At 41.0% G+C, this 26,490-nt stretch overlaps 2 protein-coding genes across 2 annotated transcripts; one reads left to right on the top strand and one right to left on the bottom strand.

The window, feature by feature from the left end:
• Positions 1-1,683: 1,683 nt before the first annotated feature.
• LOC147301320 (E3 SUMO-protein ligase ZBED1-like) lies at positions 1,684-4,024 on the top strand. The gene is made up of 2 exons (XM_086282841.1): positions 1,684-2,756; positions 3,298-4,024. The coding sequence occupies exons 1-2, from the start codon at positions 1,684-1,686 to the stop codon at positions 3,845-3,847; spliced, it is 1,623 nt and encodes a 540-aa protein (XP_086138967.1). The 3' UTR covers positions 3,848-4,024.
• A 16,453-nt stretch (positions 4,025-20,477) lies between these two features.
• Positions 20,478-24,131, bottom strand: LOC147301319 (uncharacterized). Its single transcript, XM_086282532.1, has one exon. The coding sequence runs from the start codon at positions 22,145-22,147 to the stop codon at positions 20,585-20,587; it is 1,563 nt and encodes a 520-aa protein (XP_086138658.1). The 5' UTR covers positions 22,148-24,131; the 3' UTR covers positions 20,478-20,584.
• Between the last annotated feature and the right edge of the window lie 2,359 nt (positions 24,132-26,490).

The following is a 26,490-nucleotide window of genomic DNA, read 5'->3' as shown; positions in this document are numbered from 1 at the left end:
TTAGGCTGAACAACATGGTCGCCTTAAAGACAGGCACAGCAACAAAGCAGGTCAACATTTTTGCCATTTTAGAAAACGTCATTGAAATGGCTGTGGGTAAACTACCCACACAACTTCCAAAATCTTTAGACAAACTTGTTAGAGCCGTTTATAAGAGTCTAAAGAAGACATATAAGTCTAAACTGATGGTACAGACTGCCATGGAATTCAGGCAGTTAAACTTTGAAGATAATGTAGCAAGAATGTTGATATCTGAAGTGAACAGGATGAAGGAGAAGAGGATTAAGGTTTTTGTTGTTAAGGAGAATAATAACAACAATTCATCTGAACAATCCTCTTCAAACACCACTAGGAACTGTTGTTCTTTTGGGAAATTTTTGAAAACATTGTTTCCCTACAAAATCATAGTCGAAATCAGGCTATGATTTCGACTATGATATATACAATTCACAAGATTTCAACAATTTTAAAATCCTACAGTGTTGGTTCTGTCTCGCATCAGCCCCATCCAAACAGGTCGCAGCAGATGGCCGCCCCTTCTTGAGCCTGGTTCTGCCGGAGGTTTCTTCCTAAAGGGAGTTTTTCCTCCCCACTGTCGCCCAGTGCTTGCTCAAAGGGGATCATTGGATTGTTGGGGTTTTCTGGCTTTTACTGTAGTGTTTTCACCTTACAGTATAAAGCAGCTTGAGGAGACTGTTGTTTTGCCATGATGCAATATAGTATTAAATATGACTACATTTTAAAAACATCTATTATAGCATCAAAGTAAAACAAAAAAACTAAATGAAATGAATCAAAATGTCTAATCTGGCAAAACAAGAAAAGAAAAAAGGTTTCACCTTTAAATAAAAATCCAAATCACAAACACATTCTGATTTTTGTTGTGTGTGGTTTTTTGTGTGTGTTGTCACGTATAAAATCTTTGCACTCTGTCTCGGTGTCTGCCCGGCCGGCTCCGCAAGGCTACATATGTTTATTGTGTTGCTGCTTTCTTCCACTCGTCATTCTGCCTGGGCGGAGCTCAGGCCCACGCACCTGTCTGCAATTACGCTGCAACGTGTCCTGTCTGTATGGAGACTGAGAGCTGCCAGAGTAATAATGTAGATACAGGCCTCTTTCTCCTTCTGCTGCTGTTCATGCTTTTATTCCATTGATGTTGCTATCATTTGTAAATATATTTATTTGCTCTTATTTTATCAATTTACTGTCGTTCATGTATTTAATCTTCTTTGTATTTAAATATGATTTTTTTTTAAAGTAATGCCGCGAGATGGACAGTTAAATAAAGGTTTCATTGAATTAAAAAAAAGATTTAAAGATGACTGGTGGCGGAAGCAGAGCACAGACTGTCTGTGAGAATCTATCGCCATCGTGTGGTGCAGAGATATATTGCCATTGAATTTAGACAACGAAAGCTTGGCTCACAGAGCAGCTGCAACACGAACAAAAAACATTAAATAGCAACATGATATATTATATTATATTATATTATATTATATTATATTATATTATATTATATTATATTATATTATATTATATTATATTATAGCTGTCGAAATTAACGCGTTAATTGCGATAATTAAATTTTGGAATTAATTACGTTAGAATATTTAACTATTTAGCGCAACACGCAGATAAGTCGCTCCCATAATTCCACTTGATTTGTTTACCGCGCCACTGAAAATGGAGAAGCAGGAAGCGGATGGCCTTCTGGATGGGGAATTTAAATACAAGAAGAACATAGATGGGACAATAAACAAACGCGTTGTAATTTGCACTCACTGTAGTAAAGAGTTTCAATTTCACCGTTCAAATTCGACCTTAAAATACCACCTTAATGCCAAACACGCGTTTGTCGGGGCAGCAGCTTCACCCGGCCTGCGTCAGACCACTCTTAGTGAACGCAGGCCACTCGGTAAGTCTTCTTTGGACAAACTGACCGACAATATAGCCAAATGGATAGCAAAGGACTGCAGACCGCTAAGCATTGTGGAGGACAAGGGCTTTGCGGATGTTTTAAAGGTTGCATCTCAGGACGCGTCCTACAAGCCCCCAGCGAGAAGCACAATAACAATTCGAATCCACGAACTGTATGAAACGGAGAAAAAGAAAAAAGAAGAGGCTTTAGTTCACAGAGAATGCGTGGCTCTGACAGGAGACCACTGGACATCATTGAGTAATGACAATTACCTGGGAGTTACTGCGCATTTAATCACTGAAGCCTGGGGTCTGACATCCTTTGCGCTGACTATAATGAAAACGGAAGAGCGGCACTTTGCGGAGGCTTGTGCAGAGCAGTTCCAGACTGTTGCTCGCAGGTGGAGAATTGAGGAGAAGGTGACAACAGTAGGCACGGACAGTGCGCGCAATATGATCGCCGCGGCTCGCATCATGCCATTCAATCACATGCCGTGTACCGCGCACATTATACAGAGATGCATCACAGTGAGTCTCGCAGACAGTGGCTTTGTCACTGCGCTGGCCAAATGCCGCAAAATTGTTGGCCATTTTAAGCACAGCCCAGCAAACACAGCAGAGCTGAACGCAGAGCAGGTGTCACTGGGGCGCAAGCAGGAGCCGTTGGCCCAGGACGTGCCTACGCGCTGGAACTCCACGCTGGAGATGGTGAAGCGCTTGATCCGCAACCAAACTGCAGTAACCGCGACTCTGGATAAACAAAAGCATAAACTTGTCCTCCTGACGCCTCCAGAGTGGGACAAACTCCAGAGACTGGAGACACTTCTAGAGCCCTGCAGGTGAGCCTGTCATTGTGACCATAATTGTAGGTTTAGATTAAATGTATCAAACATACATCTTAAATCAGTTTTGTTATTATGAAAATGTCTTATTTAAAAAATAAATGAAATCAAATATTTTATTAATATTACCTAGTATTAAAAAGCTTTTTTTAATTTGCTGTCTTATCTCTGTGTGTGTGTAAATGGCCTGCATTTGTATAGCGCTTTTCTAGTCCATAGGACCCCAAAGCGCTTTACACTACATTCAGTCATTCACCCATTCACGCACACATTCACACACTGGCGATGGCAAGCTACATTGTAGCCACAGCTGCCCTGGGGCGCACTGACAGAGGCGAGGCTGCCGGACACAGGCGCCACCGGGCCCTCTGACCACCACCAGTAGGCAAACACGGGGTTAGTATCTTGCCCAAGGATATTTGGCATGCAGCCAGGAGGCAGCCTGGGATCGAACCACCGACCTTCTGATTAGTGGCTGACCTGCTCTGCCACCTGAGCTACAGCCACCCCATGTGTGTATGTGTGTATTCCACTGCAGATATGTGACTGAACTGCTGGGAGGAGAGGCCTACGTCTCCTGCTCTGTAGTTCTACCAGCCTTCTGCCACCTGCGCCGTGTCATGGAAGTAACTGATGAGGACCCTGCATATGTGGTGAGGTTTAAAGAGAAGTTTAAGGAAGACCTTGCTTCCCGCCAGGAACATACCAACTATGCATGGCTCCAGATCGCAACTGCACTGGACCCACGTTTTAAAGACCTACGCAGTGTGCCCAAGACTGACAGAGAAGCAGTGTGGACCACACTGGCAGGCATGCTGCATGAAGACTCTCCTAGAAGATCACACACTGCAGAAGAAGGTCCAGCCAAGAAGAGGCTGAGCCTGCTGCAGATGGACTCTGACTCTGAGTCAGAGGAGGAGGTACAGCAGGACAGAGCCATACAGCGCTACAGAGCAGAGCCCTGCACTGCCTTAGAGGACTGTCCCTTACAGTGGTGGGCAGCTCATGCAGGAGCCCACAGCCAGCTGGCCCGCCTTGCTCGCAGATACCTGGCCACTCCTGCCTCCACATTTTGCCTGTTGAATTAGGCCTATGTTCTGTGAACTTGAAGATGTATATGGATAAAACAATGTGCTAGATTTAAACGGGTGGAAAACATTCAGTAAAAATCCCTCACAATTATTTGAAGCCCTGTTCTGCTTGTACTGCTTGTACTCACAATTAATAATAAATAAAACAAACAAGTGTGTTAAAAACCACTATCTGTCCCGATTTTTACACATATATACACACATATACACATATATTTCGAGTTGCGATTAATCATGATTAATTAATTTTTAGGCTGTGATTAATCTGATTAAAAATTTTAATCATTTGACAGCCCTAATTATATTATATTATATTATATTATATTATATTATATTATATTATATTATATTATATTATATTATATTATATTATAGTGCAAACAGTGCAGGCTTCAGCTCTGGGGAACAAGCTGTTCCTCAGTTTGGGTGGATTCCGTCACTCACAGCGTTGTTAGCCCTCTTGTGCGCGCAGACTGCAACCCCCCCACTGTGCTTTGCCCTGATATCTGCAGTGTGAGGTTGGATCGCTCATTCTCATCCTCACACTGATGCCACTTATTTCGGTCTTTGTTTGACATAAAAGGGCATATTTGTCACTTTATTGCAACTATATTTGCACTCTTGAGCTCCTTCATTCACTGACTGATCATAAAGTTATTACTTGCGTTATGTATTCATCCGTTTGAACATAATTAATGAAGCCACATGTAATCACTAAAATTTGTATTTTGGGTACAATAAGAGAGTTTCAGATGGAATGCTGTTTTGTTTTGTTTAAATTTCACCAACTTGCTGATGCCCACGGTTGTGAGTGCGGCTTCTTGCTGTACATGGGTGGATGGTTGTAAATCACATCACAGATGCCAAAAACCTCTCAAACCAAGCCCCCTTGCCGGTGATGCTGTGCGCAACCTCGTGACGGAGTCAAGCATATTCAAAACACCCCCTCACCTCCCGTGTCAAACTCAAATGTCAGCCTATTTCATGTGTCACTTTTGGAGCAGTTGCCATCCCGACGAGCCATGGAGAAGTTCGTGTTTGTGTTATTTTACTTATTTGGTGTTCTGGTGTGTTTGGGCACCGGTCAGCACCATCGTGTTGAGCACGTGTTGGACCGTGGACACACCGGATTCAGTGGGAGAATAACGGTCAGGTGTACAGTTTACTGAGCACTGGGACTCAGTATCGTTTACCAGCACAGACACGGAGACGCGCTCAGCTTCTATTGAGAGCAAACAACCAAGTGAACCCTCCGGCTGCGTCCAGTAGACGAGACACACCGTCTGGGCCGGGAGCTTTCCGAGCATTCAGACTCTTAAACTGCTTCAAGAAAAGGTTCTTTGGGGCACCTTTAATGGTTTTTCAAAGAACCTTTTTAAAAATGGTTCTTTAAAGAACCATTTTTAAAAAGGTCCTTCAAATGGTTCTTTAAAAGAACCATTTAAAAGAACCTTTTTTGAGTGGTTCTTTAAAAAAAACCATTTTAAATCTTTCAAAATAAAATGCATCATAAATTGAATTTGAGTAGGGTAAAATAAATACGAGCACAGCATAGACATATATTAATGGTTTATTGTCATTTTGTAGTTACCAAAAGACAAAAAGGCATTTTAACCCTCAGCACAACATCACTACTAATACATGTCACATATTAGTGTTTTAAAAAGTAATAATTAAATATATTGGCTATACTATAAATAAATATATATATAAATACTATATCTACAGATAACACAACAAATAATACATGTATTGTTTAATTAATAAAACATCAGAAAGTGATAAAACACATTAGAAATAGCAATAGCTTCATAACAGACCAATAAATCAACACATTTTCATCAGCAGATATTTGCATGTTCAGTAAAAACATTTCAACAACAAGTTTATGATTAAAATGATCAATGAACTTCAGCCTTACGCTATGTAATGTACTTTTCATGTTGTACTCATGGTCCTTTGTTAGTCCAGTTTAGGACAATGTCTCTGACGTATGTTTCATATCAAATATATGTCATATCAAAACAAGCCCACACCTGCAGTTGTTTCAGTTTTTCACTGGTGTTTCCTGTCAGCTGGTCAACCTCACTCAGGCGGACATCCATATCAGCCAACCAAATGACAAGTTCCTCCCTTTGTGCTTCAAATCCCTCCCACTCTGAGACAAGGAGCTGAAAGAGAGAGAAAAGAGTCAATTATAAAGAAGAGAGAAAAGTGAAACCCTCCTCAGAAGGTCTGACTCGCATACCTGCAGTTGACCTGTGATGGACTCCAGTTTGGCGTTCACGTCATCCCTCGTCGATGCCAACAGCCGAGTCTGCAGGGTGCCCTGGAAGAGCTGAGTTAATGTTCGACTCCTCCTGGTCAGGCTCTCCAGCTGGATGACCCGAGGTCTCCCCTCTCGCCGCTGCCTCTGAACGCACAAACACAAATTGCATCTGAAGCAGGAGGTGCAGATTTTTTTTGCTATTCTTTTCTAAATCCAGGCTTGATCACGTGGAGGTATTTGGAAAATTGTTTTGGCCAGTGGACGACTGTTGTCTTGCAGAAAGTCAAACCAAACATATGCGATACACAATCAATTCACAAGAACACATTGTAAAAAATAAGTCCAGTTCTTGCCTGATTTCAAGTGAAAGCTGCATCAAAACAGGGTAAAATGAGTGTTTGCAGCAAATGTGAGCACAAAGCCTCACTTTGTACAAGCCTGCTATTACAGTTCTCCTCTATGCAGACGACTTTCCTGTTTTCAAGGCACAACTTGGATCTGCTGTACGAATCTTATGGATACACACTAAATGAAATAATAGTGTGCATGACTCCAGATTCTGATCCCTCATCCTAATATGGTCCCAACATAGCAACAGCAATAATGCAAATGTTGAGGCTTCAAAATACAAAGTCCATAAACCAATGGCTGACATGGGTTTTATCATAAGGGTGATAAATATACAGATTTCAGACTGTCTTAGAGATTTGATGTTCATTTACCTGCAGATGCACTATACGTACCTGCTCCATGGTTTTTCACAACATTTTGCATATCACTATTTAATACAGGAAGTACGTGAACTAAAACATGTCATCGTTCTTTGTGAGAGGACCATATTAATGAAACAAACCTCAATGACATCATAGGGATCCCTAAAGATGCTCCTGCTGCTTCTCTTCCTCCTCATCCAAAGCTTCCTTCTCCTTGTCCTCAACTTCCATCCAATTGTAATTCAATCTAATTGTGTTTCTGCCCCTCCTCTTCCTCATTTTGTTGGAGCTGTGAACACAGTTAATGTGAATCTGGATTAATTTGTGCAAACAAGAAAAATCTACAGCTTTTTGGTCAGAGGTGCTCTTGTGATTTAAGCCGGGTAGAGTAGATTTATGTGTTGATGCTACCTGCTTCAGCTCTGGCTGGATTACAAACTTTAACCATGTGCTGAACTTTGGCCCAGCGTTGATACCTCTTGTTAGTATAACGACCTCTTCTTAGCTTGTATGTATGATGTATGATGGTGGATAAATTAAATATACAAAAAAATTTAACTATATTACAAAAGAACATCTATCTTGGAAACATCAAATGACCGGAGCATAACTTGTCAACTAGTCCGAAACTAAGTTATGCAGGAACAGTCAAAGACACACCTTCTCATGTTTGAAACCATTGTTTGAAAGGTTCTTTGTGGCACCAAAACAGGTTCTTCTATGGCATCAGTCTAAAGAACCACTTTCTATTCATTTCTATATAATTCGATTAGACAATGAAGAGTTATCTAATCTAATTATTCATTCAAAACTCTTATGCATAGCTGTATTTTATACAGCTCATACAGAATTCAAAGTACAGGTTCATGTGAGTATTTAATGTACGGCTCAGATCTACAGAATTTCAGTTTCTAGAGCAGACACAGAGCTCACAACAGGCTTCAGGCGCCATTTTAGTGACTTTAACAATATATTAAATTTTAATTTCGGTCTAGCTGACATTAGGTTATGTACGCAGCACGCAATTGAACCACATATTTTAGAAGCCAAAGGTTCAAATTAGCTGGGAGCACCTTCACTTAATTATAACAGTGGTTTTGTTAGGAAAACAGTTTCTGTATACCGGATACTAAATTGCGGGGGTTAGGGTCTTTAGGCTTTGGCCCCCACCCCTGCCACCAGTATATTTTTAAGCAAATATTTCTAACTTTTATTTGAATATTCAGTTTCCTACCATCTTCTCTTAAAGGGTAATTGCCAGGTAACCCGCCCTCTCCCTTCGCACACACATGCACACAAAGAAAACACACAGTATAATTCACAGCCTCATTATAGTGAATAAATATTTATGCCCTTTACACCATCAAACTTAGATTGCTAAGGATGAAGAACCTTTTGTTCTTTAAAGAACCATTTGTAATAGCTGAAGGACCATCCACAAAATAAAAAGGTTCTTTGACGTATGATGGTTCTTTAAAGAACCATGAAGCCATCTGAAGAACCATTTAAGAACCATAATTTTTCTGAGCGTGTACCTGGAGTTGAGTGTTTTAACCGATGCATGAAACGATACATAAGTTGTAACGGCCGCCGTTTTCTTCGTGAGTATTTATTCAACGGCGTGCTGCGGGGAAAGGCCTGTTCTAACGTTTGAGTCTAAGGTTTATTTTTAGCACCTGCCGGCTCTTTTTTGCTTCTCATCTATGGGCTCAAATTGTGGTCATAAATATTTTGTTAATTATTTGTGGGGCGGTCGTGGTTCAAGAGTTGGGAGTTCGCCTTGTAATCGGAAGGTTGCCGCTTCGAGTTTCACATGTACTTTTTTGGCTAAGTCCACACACAAATCTTTTTTACAAGTACGAAATATTTATGACCACAATTTGAGCCCATACTCATCCGTAAACACTCTTTCACGTCATTCAGTTTATTTTGAAAAGTCTCAACAGGATCTTGAGCTTTATTGTGAAAGGGAAATAAACAAGCGTACACGATGGTTTTACCGTCCTTGTTGCTAACGACAACACATAAAAACAGTCGCTACACCCTGCTGTGACATCACACTCCAGAGCTGACGTCGGTGTCACGTGATACATTTTCAGCTTTGATCTGGTCCTACCAGCTCATAAATAGGGGCGGAGGCAAGGCAAGTTTATTTGTATCGCACAATTCGACACCGATGGTTTGCTTTGCAGAGACATTAGAAACAAAAGTTATTACAGACACTAGCAACGGGATCAGAGAACAGCACAGAAAAAAACTCAAATGGATTCCTTTAAAGGAGACAGTCCACAGGAAACCAGGCCCATAGAAATATCTGAAGAGGAGATGCAGACACTTCTCTTCAAATCCGTCTTTATGACCCGTACACGGGCAGAGAGACGAGAAATGGATGAAAAAAACTTTATCGTTCAGTTTGTTGTAAAGCTTTCAAACACCATTACAACAAAAACTAAATTAGTCATAAAACCCATCGACATGTTTTCACTCATCAAAACAGTCACAGAAAAAACTGCAGGAAAATTACCTGCAGAACTGCCAACATCTATAAACAGGGTGGTTAAGTCTGTTTTCCGTGGACTGCACAAGATGTACAACTCCAAGGACTTGCTACAATTTTTCATTGTATTTCGTCAGTCAACATTTGAAGAAAATGTCTCAAGAATTTTAATATCAGAGATCAATAAGGTAAAGGAGAAAAGGATAAAGGGTTCTGTTGTTTGGGAAAATCAGACCAGTCCTGCTGAAACGTCTGAAGAACAGATCCCCAGTCCAGGGCAAAGGACACAAGAAACTAAAGAAAGAAACTTTATAATTCAGTTTCTTGTTAGGCTGAACAACATGGTCGCCTTAAAGACAGGCACAGCAACAAAGCAGGTCAACATTTTTGCCATTTTAGAAAATGTCATTGAAATGGCTGTGGGTAAACTACCCACACAACTTCCAAAATCTTTAGACAAACTTGTTAGAGCCGTTTATAAGAGTCTAAAGAAGACATATAAGTCTAAACTGATGGTACAGACTGCCATGGAATTCAGGCAGTTAAACTTTGAAGATAATGTAGCAAGAATGTTGATATCTGAAGTGAACAGGATGAAGGAGAAGAGGATTAAGGTTTTTGTTGTTAAGGAGAATAATAACAACAATTCATCTGAACAATCCTCTTCAAACACCACTAGGAACTGTTGTTCTTTTGGGAAATTTTTGAAAACATTGTTTCCCTACAAAATCATAGTCGAAATCAGGCTATGATTTCGACTATGATATATACAATTCACAAGATTTCAACAATTTTAAAATCCTACAGTGTTGGTTCTGTCTCGCATCAGCCCCATCCAAACAGGTCGCGGCAGATGGCTGACCCTCTCTGAGCCTGGTTCTGCTGGAGGTTTCTTCCTGTTGAAAGGGAGTTTTTCCTCCCCACTGTTGCCAAGTGCTTGCTCGTGGGGGATTGTTTGGGTTGGAGCTTTAATTTTGTAAGGTTTTTACCTTACAATTTAAAACACCTCGATTCAGAACCTCTCACTGTTGTTGAAATTGTTTGGCCCTTTCTGTGAGGGCACTGCATGTTCTCAATCTCATTGGGAAATGCTACATTTTGCACATGAATGCAGATTTATTCTAAATTGCAAAATGCATTTGCTAAAAATAAACAAACTAAACTAATGCATGGCTATGGTGTATTTTTATGAATCTCGTACTCAGGTAATAAATACTTTTGTCTTATTACTGAGCAATAATAAAGTTTAAAAAAAACCCTCATGTCTTTTAATGAACCGCTTGTGTTTTAGTTTAGTTATAGTTATAGGTAGTGGCCGAAAGAGTTTTGGTCCCTCTTACTCCAATGTAAGCTTGTGGAAAAAGCCCAAGAAGTGTGTTCAAGCCTGTCTATTGAGCAGAGTTTAGATTATGAAACTCTTAAGAAAACTGTGCTACAGGCGTATGAACTTGTCCCTGAAGCATATCGGCAGATATTTAGGAATCTTAATAAAACTGCTAACCAGACTTTTGTTGAGTTTGCGCGAGAAAAGAATGTGTTGTTTGAGAAATGGTGTTGTTCATGTAAAGTTAAAACCGTGGAAGAGTTAAACCCTTATTTTGCTGGAGGAGTTTAAAAAGTGTTTGCCGGAACGCATCGTGACTTATTTAAACGAACAAAAGGTGTCGTCTCTCACTAACGCGGCACTCCTGGCTGACGAGTTTGTTTTAACGCACAAAAGTGTGTTCTGTGCACAGAATTCGTTTCAGGAAAATTTCTCTGAACGAAAAAAGTCACCACGAGCAGTGCGTAAAAATGTATCAGCGTTCATTGCTAGATCAAACGGTCGAGAATGTTTTTATTGTCATGACTCAGGACATTTGATTGCTGCGTGTCCAGTATTAAAAAGAAAAGAAGCGAGGGGCACTAAATTCCCCGCAGGCGTGGGTTTGATTAAAACCGCTTGCTCGCCAAAGGTGCACGCGGAGGCTGAACAAAACCCGAAAACTGACATTGATCCGCAGTTGTGTCATGCGGCTTTGTTTCGTTGACGGGTGAAGAAAATGATAAAGTGCCAGTCACGGTTCTTAGAGATACGGGTGCGTACCACTCATTCTTACTAGAATCTGTGCTGCCTTTGTCTGAAAAACATCCTGTGGTTCCGACATAGTAGTGTGGGGAATAAAAATGAGTGTCACCAAAGCCCCTCTGCATATGGGTGCATTCGCCGTTAGTGTCGGGCTACGTTAAAGTCGCCGTGCGCCAGCGATTACCAATCGAAGGAGTTTCCTTCATTCTTGGTAATGATCTAGCTGGTGGGCATGTTTTTCCCCCGCCAGAAGTTGTTGATGTTCCTGCCCTTGCTGCTGACTCAGGCTCCACTGCTTCAGAGGTGTTTCCTGCGTGCGCAATTACTCGTGCTCAGGCTCGTAAAATGGGTGAGATTGTGGATTTGTCGGGGTCGTTTATGGCTATGCTTGATGAAGACGACTCTTTCGTGTCACCCATTGATTCTGTAAAAAATCTCCACATGTGACGTCCCTGAAATGATTCCTGAGGACATTAATCAGAGCTTGAATATGACCAGAGCACAGCAGGGTGATCCTTCACTGGTGCCTTGTTTTTCCTCTGTTGTGGACAGAGAGGGATCTAAAGCTCCAGTGAAATATTTCATTTGTTCTAATTTGCTATGACCTCAGAGTAGGGCTGTGCGATGTGACCAAAATCACATATCCCAATATAAGCATCTATAGCCCCGATAACGATAGAAATCACAAAAATGTAACATTTTCTGTAAATTCTGTGAATCTCGGGCAGCTCGACTCAGCTGGGCATCGTGTACCTGGAGTTGAGTGTTTTAACCGATGCATGAAACGATACATAAGTTGTAACGGCCGCCGTTTTCTTCGTGAGTATTTATTCAACGGCGTGCTGCGGGGAAAGGCCTGTTCTAACGTTTGAGTCTAAGGTTTATTTTTAGCACCTGCCGGCTTTTTTTTGCTTCTCATCTATGGGCTCAAATTGTGGTCATGAATATTTTGTTAATTATTTGTGGGGCGGTCGTGGTTCAAGAATTGGGAGTTCGCCTTGTAATCGGAAGGTTGCCGCTTCGAGTTTCACATGTACTTTTTGGCTAAGTCCACACACAAATCTTTTTTACACATACAAATCTTTTTTACAAGTACAACATATTTATGACCACAATTTGAGCCCATACTCATCCGTAAACACTCTTTCACGTCATTCAGTTTATTTTGAAAAGTCTCAACAGGATCTTGAGCTTTATTGTGAAAGGGAAATAAACAAGCGTACACGATGGTTTTACCGTCCTTGTTGCTAACGACAACACATAAAAACAGTCGCTACACCCTGCTGTGACATCACACTCCAGAGCTGACGTCGGTGTCACGTGATACATTTTCAGCTTTGATCTGGTCCTACCAGCTCATAAATAGGGGCGGAGGCAAGGCAAGTTTATTTGTATCGCACAATTCGACACCAATGGTTTGCTTTGCAGAGACATTAGAAACAAAAGTTATTACAGACACTAGCAACGGGATCAGAGAACAGCACAGAAAAAAACTCAAATGGATTCCTTTAAAGGAGACAGTCCACAGGAAACCAGGCCCATAGAAATATCTGAAGAGGAGATGCAGACACTTCTCTTCAAATCCGTCTTTATGACCCGTACACGGGCAGAGAGACGAGAAATGGATGAAAAAAACTTTATCGTTCAGTTTGTTGTAAAGCTTTCAAACACCATTACAACAAAAACTAAATTAGTCATAAAACCCATCGACATGTTTTCACTCATCAAAACAGTCACAGAAAAAACTGCAGGAAAATTACCTGCAGAACTGCCAACATCTATAAACAGGGTGGTTAAGTCTGTTTTCCGTGGACTGCACAAGATGTACAACTCCAAGGACTTGCTACAATTTTTCATTGTATTTCGTCAGTCAACATTTGAAGAAAATGTCTCAAGAATTTTAATATCAGAGATCAATAAGGTAAAGGAGAAAAGGATAAAGGGTTCTGTTTGGGAAAATCAGACCAGTCCTGCTGAAACGTCTGAAGAACAGATCCCCAGTCCAGGGCAAAGGACACAAGAAACTAAAGAAAGAAACTTTATAATTCAGTTTCTTGTTAGGCTGAACAACATGGTCGCCTTAAAGACAGGCACAGCAACAAAGCAGGTCAACATTTTTGCCATTTTAGAAAATGTCATTGAAATGGCTGTGGGTAAACTACCCACACAACTTCCAAAATCTTTAGACAAACTTGTTAGAGCCGTTTATAAGAGTCTAAAGAAGACATATAAGTCTAAACTGATGGTACAGACTGCCATGGAATTCAGGCAGTTAAACTTTGAAGATAATGTAGCAAGAATGTTGATATCTGAAGTGAACAGGATGAAGGAGAAGAGGATTAAGGTTTTTGTTGTTAAGGAGAATAATAACAACAATTCATCCGAACAATCCTCTTCAAAGACCACTAGGAACTGTTGTTCTTTTGGGAAATTTTTGAAAACATTGTTTCCCTACAAAATCATAGTCGAAATCAGGCTATGATTTCGACTATGATATATACAATTCACAAGATTTCAACAATTTTAAAATCCTACAGTGTTGGTTCTGTCTCGCATCAGCCCCATCCAAACAGGTCGCGGCAGATGGCTGACCCTCTCTGAGCCTGGTTCTGCTGGAGGTTTCTTCCTGTTGAAAGGGAGTTTTTCCTCCCCACTGTTGCCAAGTGCTTGCTCGTGGGGGATTGTTTGGGTTGGAGCTTTAATTTTGTAAGGTTTTTACCTTACAATTTAAAACACCTCGATTCAGAACCTCTCACTGTTGTTGAAATTGTTTGGCCCTTTCTGTGAGGGCACTGCATGTTCTCAATCTCATTGGGAAATGCTACATTTTGCACATGAATGCAGATTTATTCTAAATTGCAAAAAGCATTTGCTAAAAATAAACAAACTAAACTAATGCATGGCTATGGTGTATTTTTATGAATCTCGTACTCAGGTAATAAATACTTTTGTCTTATTACTGAGCAATAATAAAGTTAAAAAAAAACCTCATGTCTTTTAATGAACCGCTTGTGTTTTAGTTTAGTTATAGTTATAGGTAGTGGCCGAAAGAGTTTTGGTCCCTCTTACTCCAATGTAAGCTTGTGGAAAAAGCCCAAGAAGTGTGTTCAAGCCTGTCTATTGAGCAGAGTTTAGATTATGAAACTCTTAAGAAAACTGTGCTGCAGGCGTATGAACTTGTCCCTGAAGCATATCGGCAGAAATTTAGGAATCTTAATAAAACTGCTAACCAGACTTTTGTTGAGTTTGCGCGAGAAAAGAATGTGTTGTTTGAGAAATGGTGTTGTTCATGTAAAGTTAAAACCGTGGAAGAGTTAAACCCTTATTTTGCTGGAGGAGTTTAAAAAGTGTTTGCCGGAACGCATCGTGACTTATTTAAACGAACAAAAGGTGTTGTCTCTCACTAACGCGGCACTCCTGGCTGACGAGTTTGTTTTAACGCACAAAAGTGTGTTCTGTGCACAGAATTCGTTTCAGGAAAATTTCTCTGAACGAAAAAAGTCACCACGAGCAGTGCGTAAAAATGTATCAGCGTTCATTGCTAGATCAAACGGTCGAGAATGTTTTTATTGTCACGACTCAGGACATTTGATTGCTGCGTGTTCAGTATTAAAAAGAAAAGAAGCGAGGGGCACTAAATTCCCCGCAGGCGTGGGTTTGATTAAAACCGCTTGCTCGCCAAAGGTGCACGCGGAGGCTGAACAAAACCCGAAAACTGACATTGATCCGCAGTTGTGTCATGCGGCTTTGTTTCGTTGACGGGTGAAGAAAATGATAAAGTGCCAGTCACGATTCTTAGAGATACGGGTGCGTACCACTCATTCTTAATAGAATCTGTGCTGCCTTTGTCGGAAAAAACATCCTGTGGTTCCGACATAGTAGTGTGGGGAATAAAAATGAGTGTCACCAAAGCCCCTCTGCATATGGGTGCATTCGCCGTTAGTGTCGGGCTACGTTAAAGTCGCCGTGCGCCAGCGATTACCAATCGAAGGAGTTTCCTTCATTCTTGGTAATGATCTAGCTGGTGGGCATGTTTTTCCCCCGCCAGAAGTTGTTGATGTTCCTGCCCTTGCTGCTGACTCAGGCTCCACTGCTTCAGAGGTGTTTCCTGCGTGCGCAATTACTCGTGCTCAGGCTCGTAAAATGGGTGAGATTGTGGATTTGTCGGGGTCGTTTATGGCTACGCTTGATGAAGACGACTCTTTCGTGTCACCCATTGATTCTGTAAAAAATCTCCACATGTGACGTCCCTGAAATGATTCCTGAGGACATTAATCAGAGCTTGAATATGACCAGAGCACAGCAGGGTGATCCTTCACTGGTGCCTTGTTTTTCCTCTGTTGTGGACAGAGAGGGATCTAAAGCTCCAGTGAAATATTTCATTTGTTCTAATTTGCTATGACCTCAGAGTAGGGCTGTGCGATGTGACCAAAATCACATATCCCAATATAAGCATCTATAGCCCCGATAACGATAGAAATCACAAAAATGTAACATTTTCTGTAAATTCTGTGAATCTCGGGCAGCTCGACTCAGCTGGGCATCGTGTACCTGGAGTTGAGTGTTTTAACCGATGCATGAAACGATACATAAGTTGTAACGGCCGCCGTTTTCTTCGTGAGTATTTATTCAACGGCGTGCTGCGGGGAAAGGCCTGTTCTAACGTTTGAGTCTAAGGTTTATTTTTAGCACCTGCCGGCTCTTTTTTGCTTCTCATCTATGGGCTCAAATTGTGGTCATAAATATTTTGTTAATTATTTGTGGGGCAGTCATGGTTCAAGAATTGGGAGTTCGCCTTGTAATCGGAAGGTTGCCGCTTCGAGTTTCACATGTACTTTTTGGCTAAGTCCACACACAAATCTTTTTTACACATACAAATCTTTTTTACAAGTACAACATATTTATGACCACAATTTGAGCCCATACTCATCCGTAAACACTCTTTCACGTCATTCAGTTTATTTTGAAAAGTCTCAACAGGATCTTGAGCTTTATTGTGAAAGGGAAATAAACAAGCGTACACGATGGTTTTACCGTCCTTGTTGCTAACGACAACACATAAAAACAGTCGCTACACCCTGCTGTGACATCACACTCCAGAGCTGACATCGGTGTCACGTGATACATTTTCAGCTTTGATCTGGTCCTACCAGCTCATAAATAGGGGCGGAGGCAAGGCAAGTTTATTTGTATCGCACAATTCGACACCGATGGTTTGCTTTGCAGAGACATTAGAAACAAAAGTTATTACAGACACTAGCAACGGGATCAGAGAACAGCACAGAAAAAAACTCAAATGGATTCCTTTAAAGGAGACAGTCCACAGGAAACCAGGCCCATAGAAATATCTGAAGAGGAGATGCAGACACTTCTCTTCAAATCCGTCTTTATGACCCGTACACAGGCAGAGAGACGAGAAATGGATGAAAAAAACTTTATCGTTCAGTTTGTTGTAAAGCTTTCAAACACCATTACAACAAAAACTAAATTAGTCATAAAACCCATCGACATGTTTTCACTCATCAAAACAGTCACAGAAAAAACTGCAGGAAAATTACCTGCAGAACTGCCAACATCTATAAACAGGGTGGTTAAGTCTGTTTTCCGTGGACTGCACAAGATGTACAACTCCAAGGACTTGCTACAATTTTTCATTGTATTTCGTCAGTCAACATTTGAAGAAAATGTCTCAAGAATTTTAATATCAGAGATCAATAAGGTAAAGGAGAAAAGGATAAAGGGTTCTGTTGTTTGGGAAAATCAGACCAGTCCTGCTGAAACGTCTGAAGAACAGATCCCCAGTCCAGGGCAAAGGACACAAGAAACTAAAGAAAGAAACTTTATAATTCAGTTTCTTGTTAGGCTGAACAACATGGTCGCCTTAAAGACAGGCACAGCAACAAAGCAGGTCAACATTTTTGCCATTTTAGAAAATGTCATTGAAATGGCTGTGGGTAAACTACCCACACAACTTCCAAAATCTTTAGACAAACTTGTTAGAGCCGTTTATAAGAGTCTAAAGAAGACATATAAGTCTAAACTGATGGTACAGACTGCCATGGAATTCAGGCAGTTAAACTTTGAAGATAATGTAGCAAGAATGTTGATATCTGAAGTGAACAGGATGAAGGAGAAGAGGATTAAGGTTTTTGTTGTTAAGGAGAATAATAACAACAATTCATCCGAACAATCCTCTTCAAAGACCACTAGGAACTGTTGTTCTTTTGGGAAATTTTTGAAAACATTGTTTCCCTACAAAATCATAGTCGAAATCAGGCTATGATTTCGACTATGATATATACAATTCACAAGATTTCAACAATTTTAAAATCCTACAGTGTTGGTTCTGTCTGGCATCAGCCCCATCCAAACAGGTCGCGGCAGATGGCTGACCCTCTCTGAGCCTGGTTCTGCTGGAGGTTTCTTCCTGTTGAAAGGGAGTTTTTCCTCCCCACTGTTGCCAAGTGCTTGCTCGTGGGGGATTGTTTGGGTTGGAGCTTTAATTTTGTAAGGTTTTTACCTTACAATTTAAAACACCTCGATTCAGAACCTCTCACTGTTGTTGAAATTGTTTGGCCCTTTCTGTGAGGGCACTGCATGTTCTCAATCTCATTGGGAAATGCTACATTTTGCACATGAATGCAGATTTATTCTAAATTGCAAAATGCATTTGCTAAAAATAAACAAACTAAACTAATGCATGGCTATGGTGTATTTTTATGAATCTCGTACTCAGGTAATAAATACTTTTGTCTTATTACTGAGCAATAATAAAGTTAAAAAAAAAACCCTCATGTCTTTTAATGAGCCGCTTGTGTTTTAGTTTAGTTATAGTTATAGGTAGTGGCCGAAAGAGTTTTGGTCCCTCTTACTCCAATGTAAGCTTGTGGAAAAAGCCCAAGAAGTGTGTTCAAGCCTGTCTATTGAGCAGAGTTTAGATTATGAAACTCTTAAGAAAACTGTGCTGCAGGCGTATGAACTTGTCCCTGAAGCATATCGGCAGAAATTTAGGAATCTTAATAAAACTGCTAACCAGACTTTTGTTGAGTTTGCGCGAGAAAAGAATGTGTTGTTTGAGAAATGGTGTTGTTCATGTAAAGTTAAAACCGTGGAAGAGTTAAACCCTTATTTTGCTGGAGGAGTTTAAAAAGTGTTTGCCGGAACGCATCGTGACTTATTTAAACGAACAAAAGGTGTCGTCTCTCACTAACGCGGCACTCCTGGCTGACGAGTTTGTTTTAACGCACAAAAGTGTGTTCTGTGCACAGAATTCGTTTCAGGAAAATTTCTCTGAACGAAAAAAGTCACCACGAGCAGTGCGTAAAAATGTATCAGCGTTCATTGCTAGATCAAACGGTCGAGAATGTTTTTATTGTCACGACTCAGGACATTTGATTGCTGCGTGTTCAGTATTAAAAAGAAAAGAAGCGAGGGGCACTAAATTCCCCGCAGGCGTGGGTTTGATTAAAACCGCTTGCTCGCCAAAGGTGCACGCGGAGGCTGAACAAAACCCGAAAACTGACATTGATCCGCAGTTGTGTCATGCGGCTTTGTTTCGTTGACGGGTGAAGAAAATGATAAAGTGCCAGTCACGATTCTTAGAGATACGGGTGCGTACCACTCATTCTTACTAGAATCTGTGCTGCCTTTGTCTGAAAAACATCCTGTGGTTCCGACATAGTAGTGTGGGGAATAAAAATGAGTGTCACCAAAGCCCCTCTGCATATGGGTGCATTCGCTGTTAGTGTCGGGCTACGTTAAAGTCGCCGTGCGCCAGCGATTACCAATCGAAGGAGTTTCCTTCATTCTTGGTAATGATCTAGCTGGTGGGCATGTTTTTCCCCCGCCAGAAGTTGTTGATGTTCCTGCCCTTGCTGCTGACTCGGGCTCCACTGCTTCAGAGGTGTTTCCTGCGTGCGCAATTACTCGTGCTCAGGCTCGTAAAATGGGTGAGATTGTGGATTTGTCGGGGTCGTTTATGGCTACGCTTGATGAAGACGACTCTTTCGTGTCACCCATTGATTCTGTAAAAAATCTCCACATGTGACGTCCCTGAAATGATTCCTGAGGACATTAATCAGAGCATTTCCATTTGCACTATTTGCACTACACTGCCTGGTTACACTCAATGTCACTTACCCATTATATTGTATATTATATAGCTTTCTTGTTATATGTAAAATTGTATTTATTTAAATGTTTACTTTTTAATTATTTTACTTGCATTTTTTAATCACTTTTTGTTGGGGGAAAACTCTGTAAAAGACCCAGGAGAAATAAAGACACAATGAGACAAAGTTACTTTCTTTATCAAACGTGTACACGGGTGAGCTGCTAAGAACAACTCACACCATGCACAGTGGCTTGGTAATTTTTATAGGAAAGACAGTGAGAACAGGATAAGAAAATACAAAACAAATAAAATAAACAACTCCATATGTGGCGCTAGTCTCGTCAGCAGAGAGCTGGGAGAAGGCTGTGAGAGATAAAACAATCTAAAACAATATGTCCCAGAAACAAGATGTCTTTGCTGGGAAAGTCTAAAAAGATCATTCTAAACTAATCTAACCATAGGCAAAGGGCAGACAAAAGGCATCTTTGTACATTTAAAAGAAGGTAAAGAAACATAGAATCATTTTTCCTGTAACATTCCCTCCTGTTTTAACTTATTTTAAATGTATACAACAATTGTCTATGAAGGTTATTTATTAAGTATCTTAGGCAATTTTTTTAATTTCCAAAATTTTCAAAATGTCAGCATAGCAGAAATGGCAGTCATTTGGTCTAAAGAATAAAACAAAGAAAATAATAAAAAGAAAAACATAGTAAATGAAAATCATAGTAAATGAAATAACAAGTGGAATAAACAAGAAAAAATAATAAAACTAAAACTACAAAAAATAAAAGGATGAAAACTAAAATGAAAACTTTGTATTTAAAAAAAATGATGAAAACCTAATATGTAAAATGAAAACTTCAAAAAATACAAGGATGAAAACCTTATATTTAAAATGAAAACTTACAAAAAATAAAAGTATGAAAACGTTATAAAAATGAAAAACTTTGTTTAAAAGTCAAGACTTCAAAAAAAAATAAAAGCATGAAAACTTGCATAACCTACTAATGTTTTAATCAGTGCATGATCACTTGACAAGTCATTTTTAATCACCACGTCATTTATTAGCAGCTAGTACAAGTTCTCCTCTAACAGAATTGCAACGGGATGTTGTTCTTCTTCAGGCACGGCAACATAAGCAGTCATTGTAGTTGTTATCATCTGTGAAATCATTACTCTTAGGCATGGCAACACACACAACACTAATATGAGCAGTGCTATCATGATGAGACCTAGAAGAAAAAATGGCTTTGCTACAGCAGCCAGCCATGAACCGCTGAACAGCCAGTCAAGCCAGCCTTGTGCTGTAGCTGCTCCAGGTGTGTGGTCAGTGACATATTTTTGCAGAGCGGTCAAATTCTGCAAAGCTTCATAAATGTCTCCTCCAGTTTCGTATCCATCAGGGATAAAAGTGCAACATGTTTCCCCGATCAGCTTGCAAACTCCTCCTTGTGATGCTGTTAGCAGGTCTAGTGTCAGTCTGTTCTGCAGCACCATCGTTCTGATGGCCTGCTGTTCTCCTGCTAAGGCAGTTCCCAGGGTCTTAGTCAAGTTGATGTGTCGTAGCAGAGCATATCGGTTGATTTCCACATGATCCCGCACCTCGGCAACTCCAATGCCGGGGATCAAGCTCTGTAAGAATTTCACTCCACCTCCCCAGATGCGAAACTCTCCCGGCACTCCAGTGTCCACAGTAATGCCGAAAGAATTGGGGGAGGCGATGTCCACTTCACGTCTCTGCCGGCTGCTTGGATGATGTGCAACACTTTGCATGAAGAAAACGTGATCTGATAATTCCACCAGGGCGCACAGACCTCCCCAACCTTCAGGGAGTGACAGATAAGCCTTGTTGCCACATAGGAAGTACCAGTCAGCCAAAACTCTGGTTCCTCTGCTGCTGGGTGCCGTCCGTGCACATCCTGTCTGGTACTGAGTCTTTGTTTGTAGTGGCATTCGGTAGCTGTAGTCGGAGCGACAGTTTAGGCCCATCAGCGTCGTGTTACTGGCACAGGTGGCGTTGATTGAACAGGTCATACACTTCCTCTCGTTCCTTGGTGGGCAGAAAGTGTATATGTACTTACATAGGTGAGTAGGCAGCTCCCCCACTGCCCGCGAGCCATTGTTCATCACACATACTGGCAGTTGTGATGCGTTCAGTTTGTTCAGTAGAATTACATCAGGCAGCGGGTCTGAGACTTGGGGCCAGGTCAGTAGGTAGGTCTGTCCGGAACAGTTCACATTTGTGAGTGATGATGACCTCCAGGTTGCTTTTGCTGGGATGCTGTAGTTGGCTTTGGACCAAAGAGTACCGTAGCCTGGATGTGTTGCCAGGCCCAACAGACACCAACTGCGATCTTCAGGTATGCTGTACGGCCACAGGCCAGACGTCTGTGAGGATAGGGGCATATGGGTACATGCATAGCAGTCAGTTTTGTTATTCAAATGAGCTGTAGTGTTCATAAACTGCCACCAGAAGTTAGTGGCGTAGCCATGGGGAAACTTGGTGTACTTTCCTTTGTCATACAGTGTCTGCCTTTTCTCCACATAGCGTGACTTGTTGTCCCTCACGGAAGCAAAGGTGAGGAGCCCGGCCATGGTCAGGGCCGCTGCAGTTGATAAGAGCCACCACCTCATGACGACGGAACACACCCTCCTGTCGCGAGTAGACCCCCCGGCCAGGAAAGCTGACCCCTCCACCGGGCGAGATCACAACAAGTAGGCAAGCCTGCCGTCAGCTGTGTTTAGATGGCTTCACTGACTCGCCTGCAGTGACTCTGATGGACCCAGGATGGTCGTTCCGCAATTTTGCAAGCGGTCGGTGTAGTGAGGAGGACTTGGTATGGCCCCTCCCACCTGGGTGTGCTCCAGTTTTTCCTTTGGAGCACCTTGATCAGAACCCAGTCACCGGGCTTTAGTCTGCAAGACACTGGAGAAACATCATCAGGTTGTTGATTATGTACAATGATCTCTTTGTTTTCTAACAGCTTAGACATCCATTCTGCTAATGTGTTTTCTCTGATTGCTTTGTCTATTGGTTGACTGGTAATAGGCAGTGGAAACGGCCTGCCATGAATGATTTCAAATGGAGTTAGTTTATGGGAGCCTTGTGTTAAGCGCATCCACATTTTCACTAAACCCAAACATTCAGGCCACGGCCTTCCTGTTTCTGCCATGCATTTCCTGAGCCTTTGTTTTATAGTGCCGTTAGTTCTCTCTACAAGGCCTGCGCTCTGAGGGTGATAAGCACAGTGGTGTTTTATGCTGAAACCGAGTGCTTCAGAGACCTTAGTGATGACATCATTTACAAAATGAGTGCCGTTGTCTGACCGTATCAAAGCTGGGATGCCATATGTGGGTATGAAGTGATTGCACAGGCACTTTGCTACTGAAATTGCATCTGCCTTTTTCACTGGATAGATTTCCGGCCACTTTGAGAACACGTCTATAACCACTAGGGCGTATTTTGACCCTTGACATTCGCTTAGTTCAATAAAATCCATATGAATTGTGTGAAAAGGATGAGGCGGAGTTGGAAAACGGCCTCTTTGTGGTCGCAGGTTACCCTGAGCATTATATTTTTGACACGTCATGCATGTTCTGACAAATTGTTTTGCTGAGGTTTCAAAATTTACAGTGTAGAATTTACAGTGTAGAAATGAGAGTTGACAATACTGGTCAGTCCCCCCGTTGACAAATGCGTACAGCCATGAGTCACTAATGCCGCCATTTTGTGGAGGAATTTTGGCAACACTGGCTTGCTATAACACATCATTAAGTCGTTTGTCAGAACTGCACCGTGTTTTAGCCATTTTGCCTGCTCTGCTGTGCTTGCTGCTTTTTGTTCATTTTTCAACACATCCAGTGGAATCTGATGTGTGTTTACTGCCATCAATGTGATGTTTGCCTGTTGTGCCGCCTATTTTGCTGCTCTGTCAGCAAAATTGTTGCCTGTAGTAATGAAAGAGTCAGTAGGCGTTGTAAGAGGTTGGCATGCTGGTTTGCCAGTTGGTGTAATCATTCCTCTGTTATGCCAAATTTTTTGCAAAATGATGCACAGCAGAGAAAACATACTGGCTGTCTGTATGTATGTTTATTAGTTTGTCTTTGTGTATTTAGCTTTCGCGTATCACAGCTATCAGCTCAGCGCTCTGTGCAGGACATGAAGAAGAAAGTGGTTTTGCTTCTATTATTTTACTATCTGTGGTTACTGCGTAACCTACACAATTTCGGCCTGTGCTGTAAGGTCAAATGCTGTTCTCCTAGCTTCCACACTTGCTGATCATAAGGTGGATCTGGGCCTGGAGTTTGTTTAAATCTCAGAATGTTGTGATACTCGGTCGGTTTCTGGCACTCAGGTGTAATACCAGAAAAGAATGGCATGACGGGTCATATATGCATTTAATAAAGCACCTGCGGCCACTTGCTGTGTGTACTAGTTCTAAAAGGGCAGTTAATTGTTGTACAGTTGTGTGGCCTGAAGCTGACTTTGCAACTAATTTGTCCTCTACTCCTACAATCTCGTGGGAAGTGACCTTCCTCTCCACGGTTCTAGCAGGCGTTGTCTCTATGTTATCTGCTGTTTCTGCGTGGCTGTCTGCAGCCTTAGTGTCTGTGACTTTGCTCGCCTCTCTGTTCCTGATAGCCACCTGTGGATTAGTGTTTTAGTCTATTGTCAACAGTCAGCCTTATTTTGAAGTTACAGAAAGCTTCTTCTTTTTTGTTTGTCTTGGTTTGGGAGAATAGATGCAACTCTACATTTTCACTTAAGGCAGTTTTAAATAATTTCTAGTTTTTCAAACAATTCATGGATCTCACACATTTCAAACTTTCAAGTTAGGGTTGTTTCCCATTTATACATATATATATATATATGTATATATATATTTAACTTTGCATAGCTCACAGCTCTAAACCTAGGCATTTTTCAATCATATGCCTATCACTATGTGTCACTGTGATTCTCAAGTATTGTCACAAGTTCGTTTAAATTCGTTTCCAAAACCAACAAAATAATCAAACAAAAACAAAAAACATAAACGTGTCAGGACACAAAAGAAAAAAGAAAAATGCTGCCACCCGAACAAGGCAGAAGTCTGCATATGTTGGCTTGTAATAGCATGCAGCTTGTAACATGGTAGACTAATGTGCCTGTGTTAATTCAGCTCCATATTATTGTGTGAAGTTGCACTGGGTTGGGAGTGGTTTTGTGTGTGTCACATTTTTGGTGAGCCAATGGCTGGAATGGGGTTGGACTAATTAGAGGCAGGTGTACTTGATTGCACTGACACACTGGTCTTCTTATAGCCCACACTACAAACACTGCTGTGTTGTTTTGTCTCTCTGTGCAGGTATGTAATGTGATGAAATCAGATATGTTTGGGATGGACGGGTTTTGCCCTATGAATTTTATATTAAGTGTGTCGTTTTGTCTCTCTGTGCAGTCCAGGGCCTATTATATGCCACAGCCTAAAGGCAGCTGGGTTGCAGAGGCTTGAGTGACCACTGACTATATGCTTGCAGGGTGGTGGGTCTCCAAGGACGACTTCTAACCCCGTTAAAGGCAACATGTGGAGTGCAACTTGGCTGTGTGGCATAGCTGGCTCTGGCCTTGGGACTGTGTGTTTTTATACAATTCTTAAGTGGGACACTGGACTGTTTTATCTTTTATCTCTTGATATATTTTTTGTCAACAAATTATCTTTTAGAATTTTATTGACTGACATCTTTTTGCCCACGACTGAGACGGTTGGTCAGACCTAGAGTCTTTCTTTGGGTGTGTTACAGCAGCTTCTGCTCTAAAAGAAACAAATAAATAAAAAGAAAAGAAAATGTGGAACATGCTCATCAGCTTAGCAGTGTCTACATATTTAATTCAGCTTCTCAATCCTGTAGTTGTAGCTGTTGTCTACAGGGTTTTGCTTATTGGTTGTTATTATAGGTGTGCTCTATATCTCAGCAATGTGTCATTCTAGGATGATAAGTTTCAAGCTGGTCAAGTGCCTCTATGCACTTCATTAGTTTAGTTATTCTCCGTATTGTCTTCATCTCACATGTCATTACACTGAGTTTCAGCAAACCTTAAGCTTGATGCAGACTACTGCTTAACAATTATTCACCTCACATCATAACCGATTAAGGTGCCTCTTCATATTAATATTATGTCATTGTTAATATTATCCTCTTTGTCTTATATAACAGCAATAGCATATTATAATATTTTATCAGTGTGTACCACTATACTACTACTGAGCCAATTTGATAGTTAGGATCATCTTATTCAGCAAACAGATAATTTTGAATTCATCCAATCTGCGGTCACATTTGTTCTCTCTGTTGCATGGCGGACCAGGCAGTTCTATTATAATATATTATTCATATTTTATTTTGTATCCATCAAGGGCTTCAGATGACCTGCAGAATCATCCTTTTCCCAAGGTGGAGACAGTTACCTTTTCACACACTGTCCTTGGCTGAACAGTGACACAGCCTTAATATACCTTATTTATTTTATTAAAATATTTTCGTGTGAATTATTTGCTTTATATTCATTTTATACATGCTGGGCATGGTCATCATGCCAACTGTGTTTCATTGTTAATATCACTTTACAGGTTGTTATCCTTGCTATTATTAATTTCAAGTACTCTAAAGATAATTTCTACTGTAACTTTCCCTTTGTTCATCTTTATTTCGTACTTTTTATATTTATATCTACTCAGTGGGGTCTGTTTTCAACCCTTTTAAACTACTTCAAACTACTTTGATCTCTAGTTTTCACTTAATAAGGGATTATTAAGTTCTTCCTGATATGGGTGGTGCTGCAGATGCGGCTGCAGGAGTGAGTGATGGCTTTCTAAAAGGGTTGTGGGAACTGCACAGTGTCTCGTCTTCTGGTTTTACTAAACTGGCAGTTGAGTTCTGTTCTTCTGACTGTTTATATTTTGTTTTCTTAAATCTCTCAGTTTACAGACACTGTT

Source organism: Aulonocara sp. 'chitande type north' Nkhata Bay, linkage group LG23, assembly GCF_057382095.1.
Source record: "Aulonocara sp. 'chitande type north' Nkhata Bay isolate Kocher_YH1m ecotype deep benthic linkage group LG23, A_spYH_male_GT1.1, whole genome shotgun sequence".
NCBI classification, from domain to species: domain Eukaryota; kingdom Metazoa; phylum Chordata; class Actinopteri; order Cichliformes; family Cichlidae; genus Aulonocara; species Aulonocara sp. 'chitande type north' Nkhata Bay.
The sequence above is the reverse complement of the archived record's forward strand: the minus strand, read 5'-3'. Positions and strand labels throughout refer to the sequence as shown.

Excerpts from the sequence above, each read along its gene's own strand:
- LOC147301320 (XM_086282841.1), top strand. The coding sequence starts at position 1,684 with ATGGAGAAGCAGGAAGCGGATGGCCTTCTGGATGGGGAATTTAAATAC. Across the intron at positions 2,757-3,297 it reads ACACTTCTAGAGCCCTGCAG|ATATGTGACTGAACTGCTGG; the intron begins GTGAGCCTGTCA and ends ATTCCACTGCAG.
- LOC147301319 (XM_086282532.1), bottom strand. The coding sequence starts at position 22,147 with ATGAGGTGGTGGCTCTTATCAACTGCAGCGGCCCTGACCATGGCCGGG.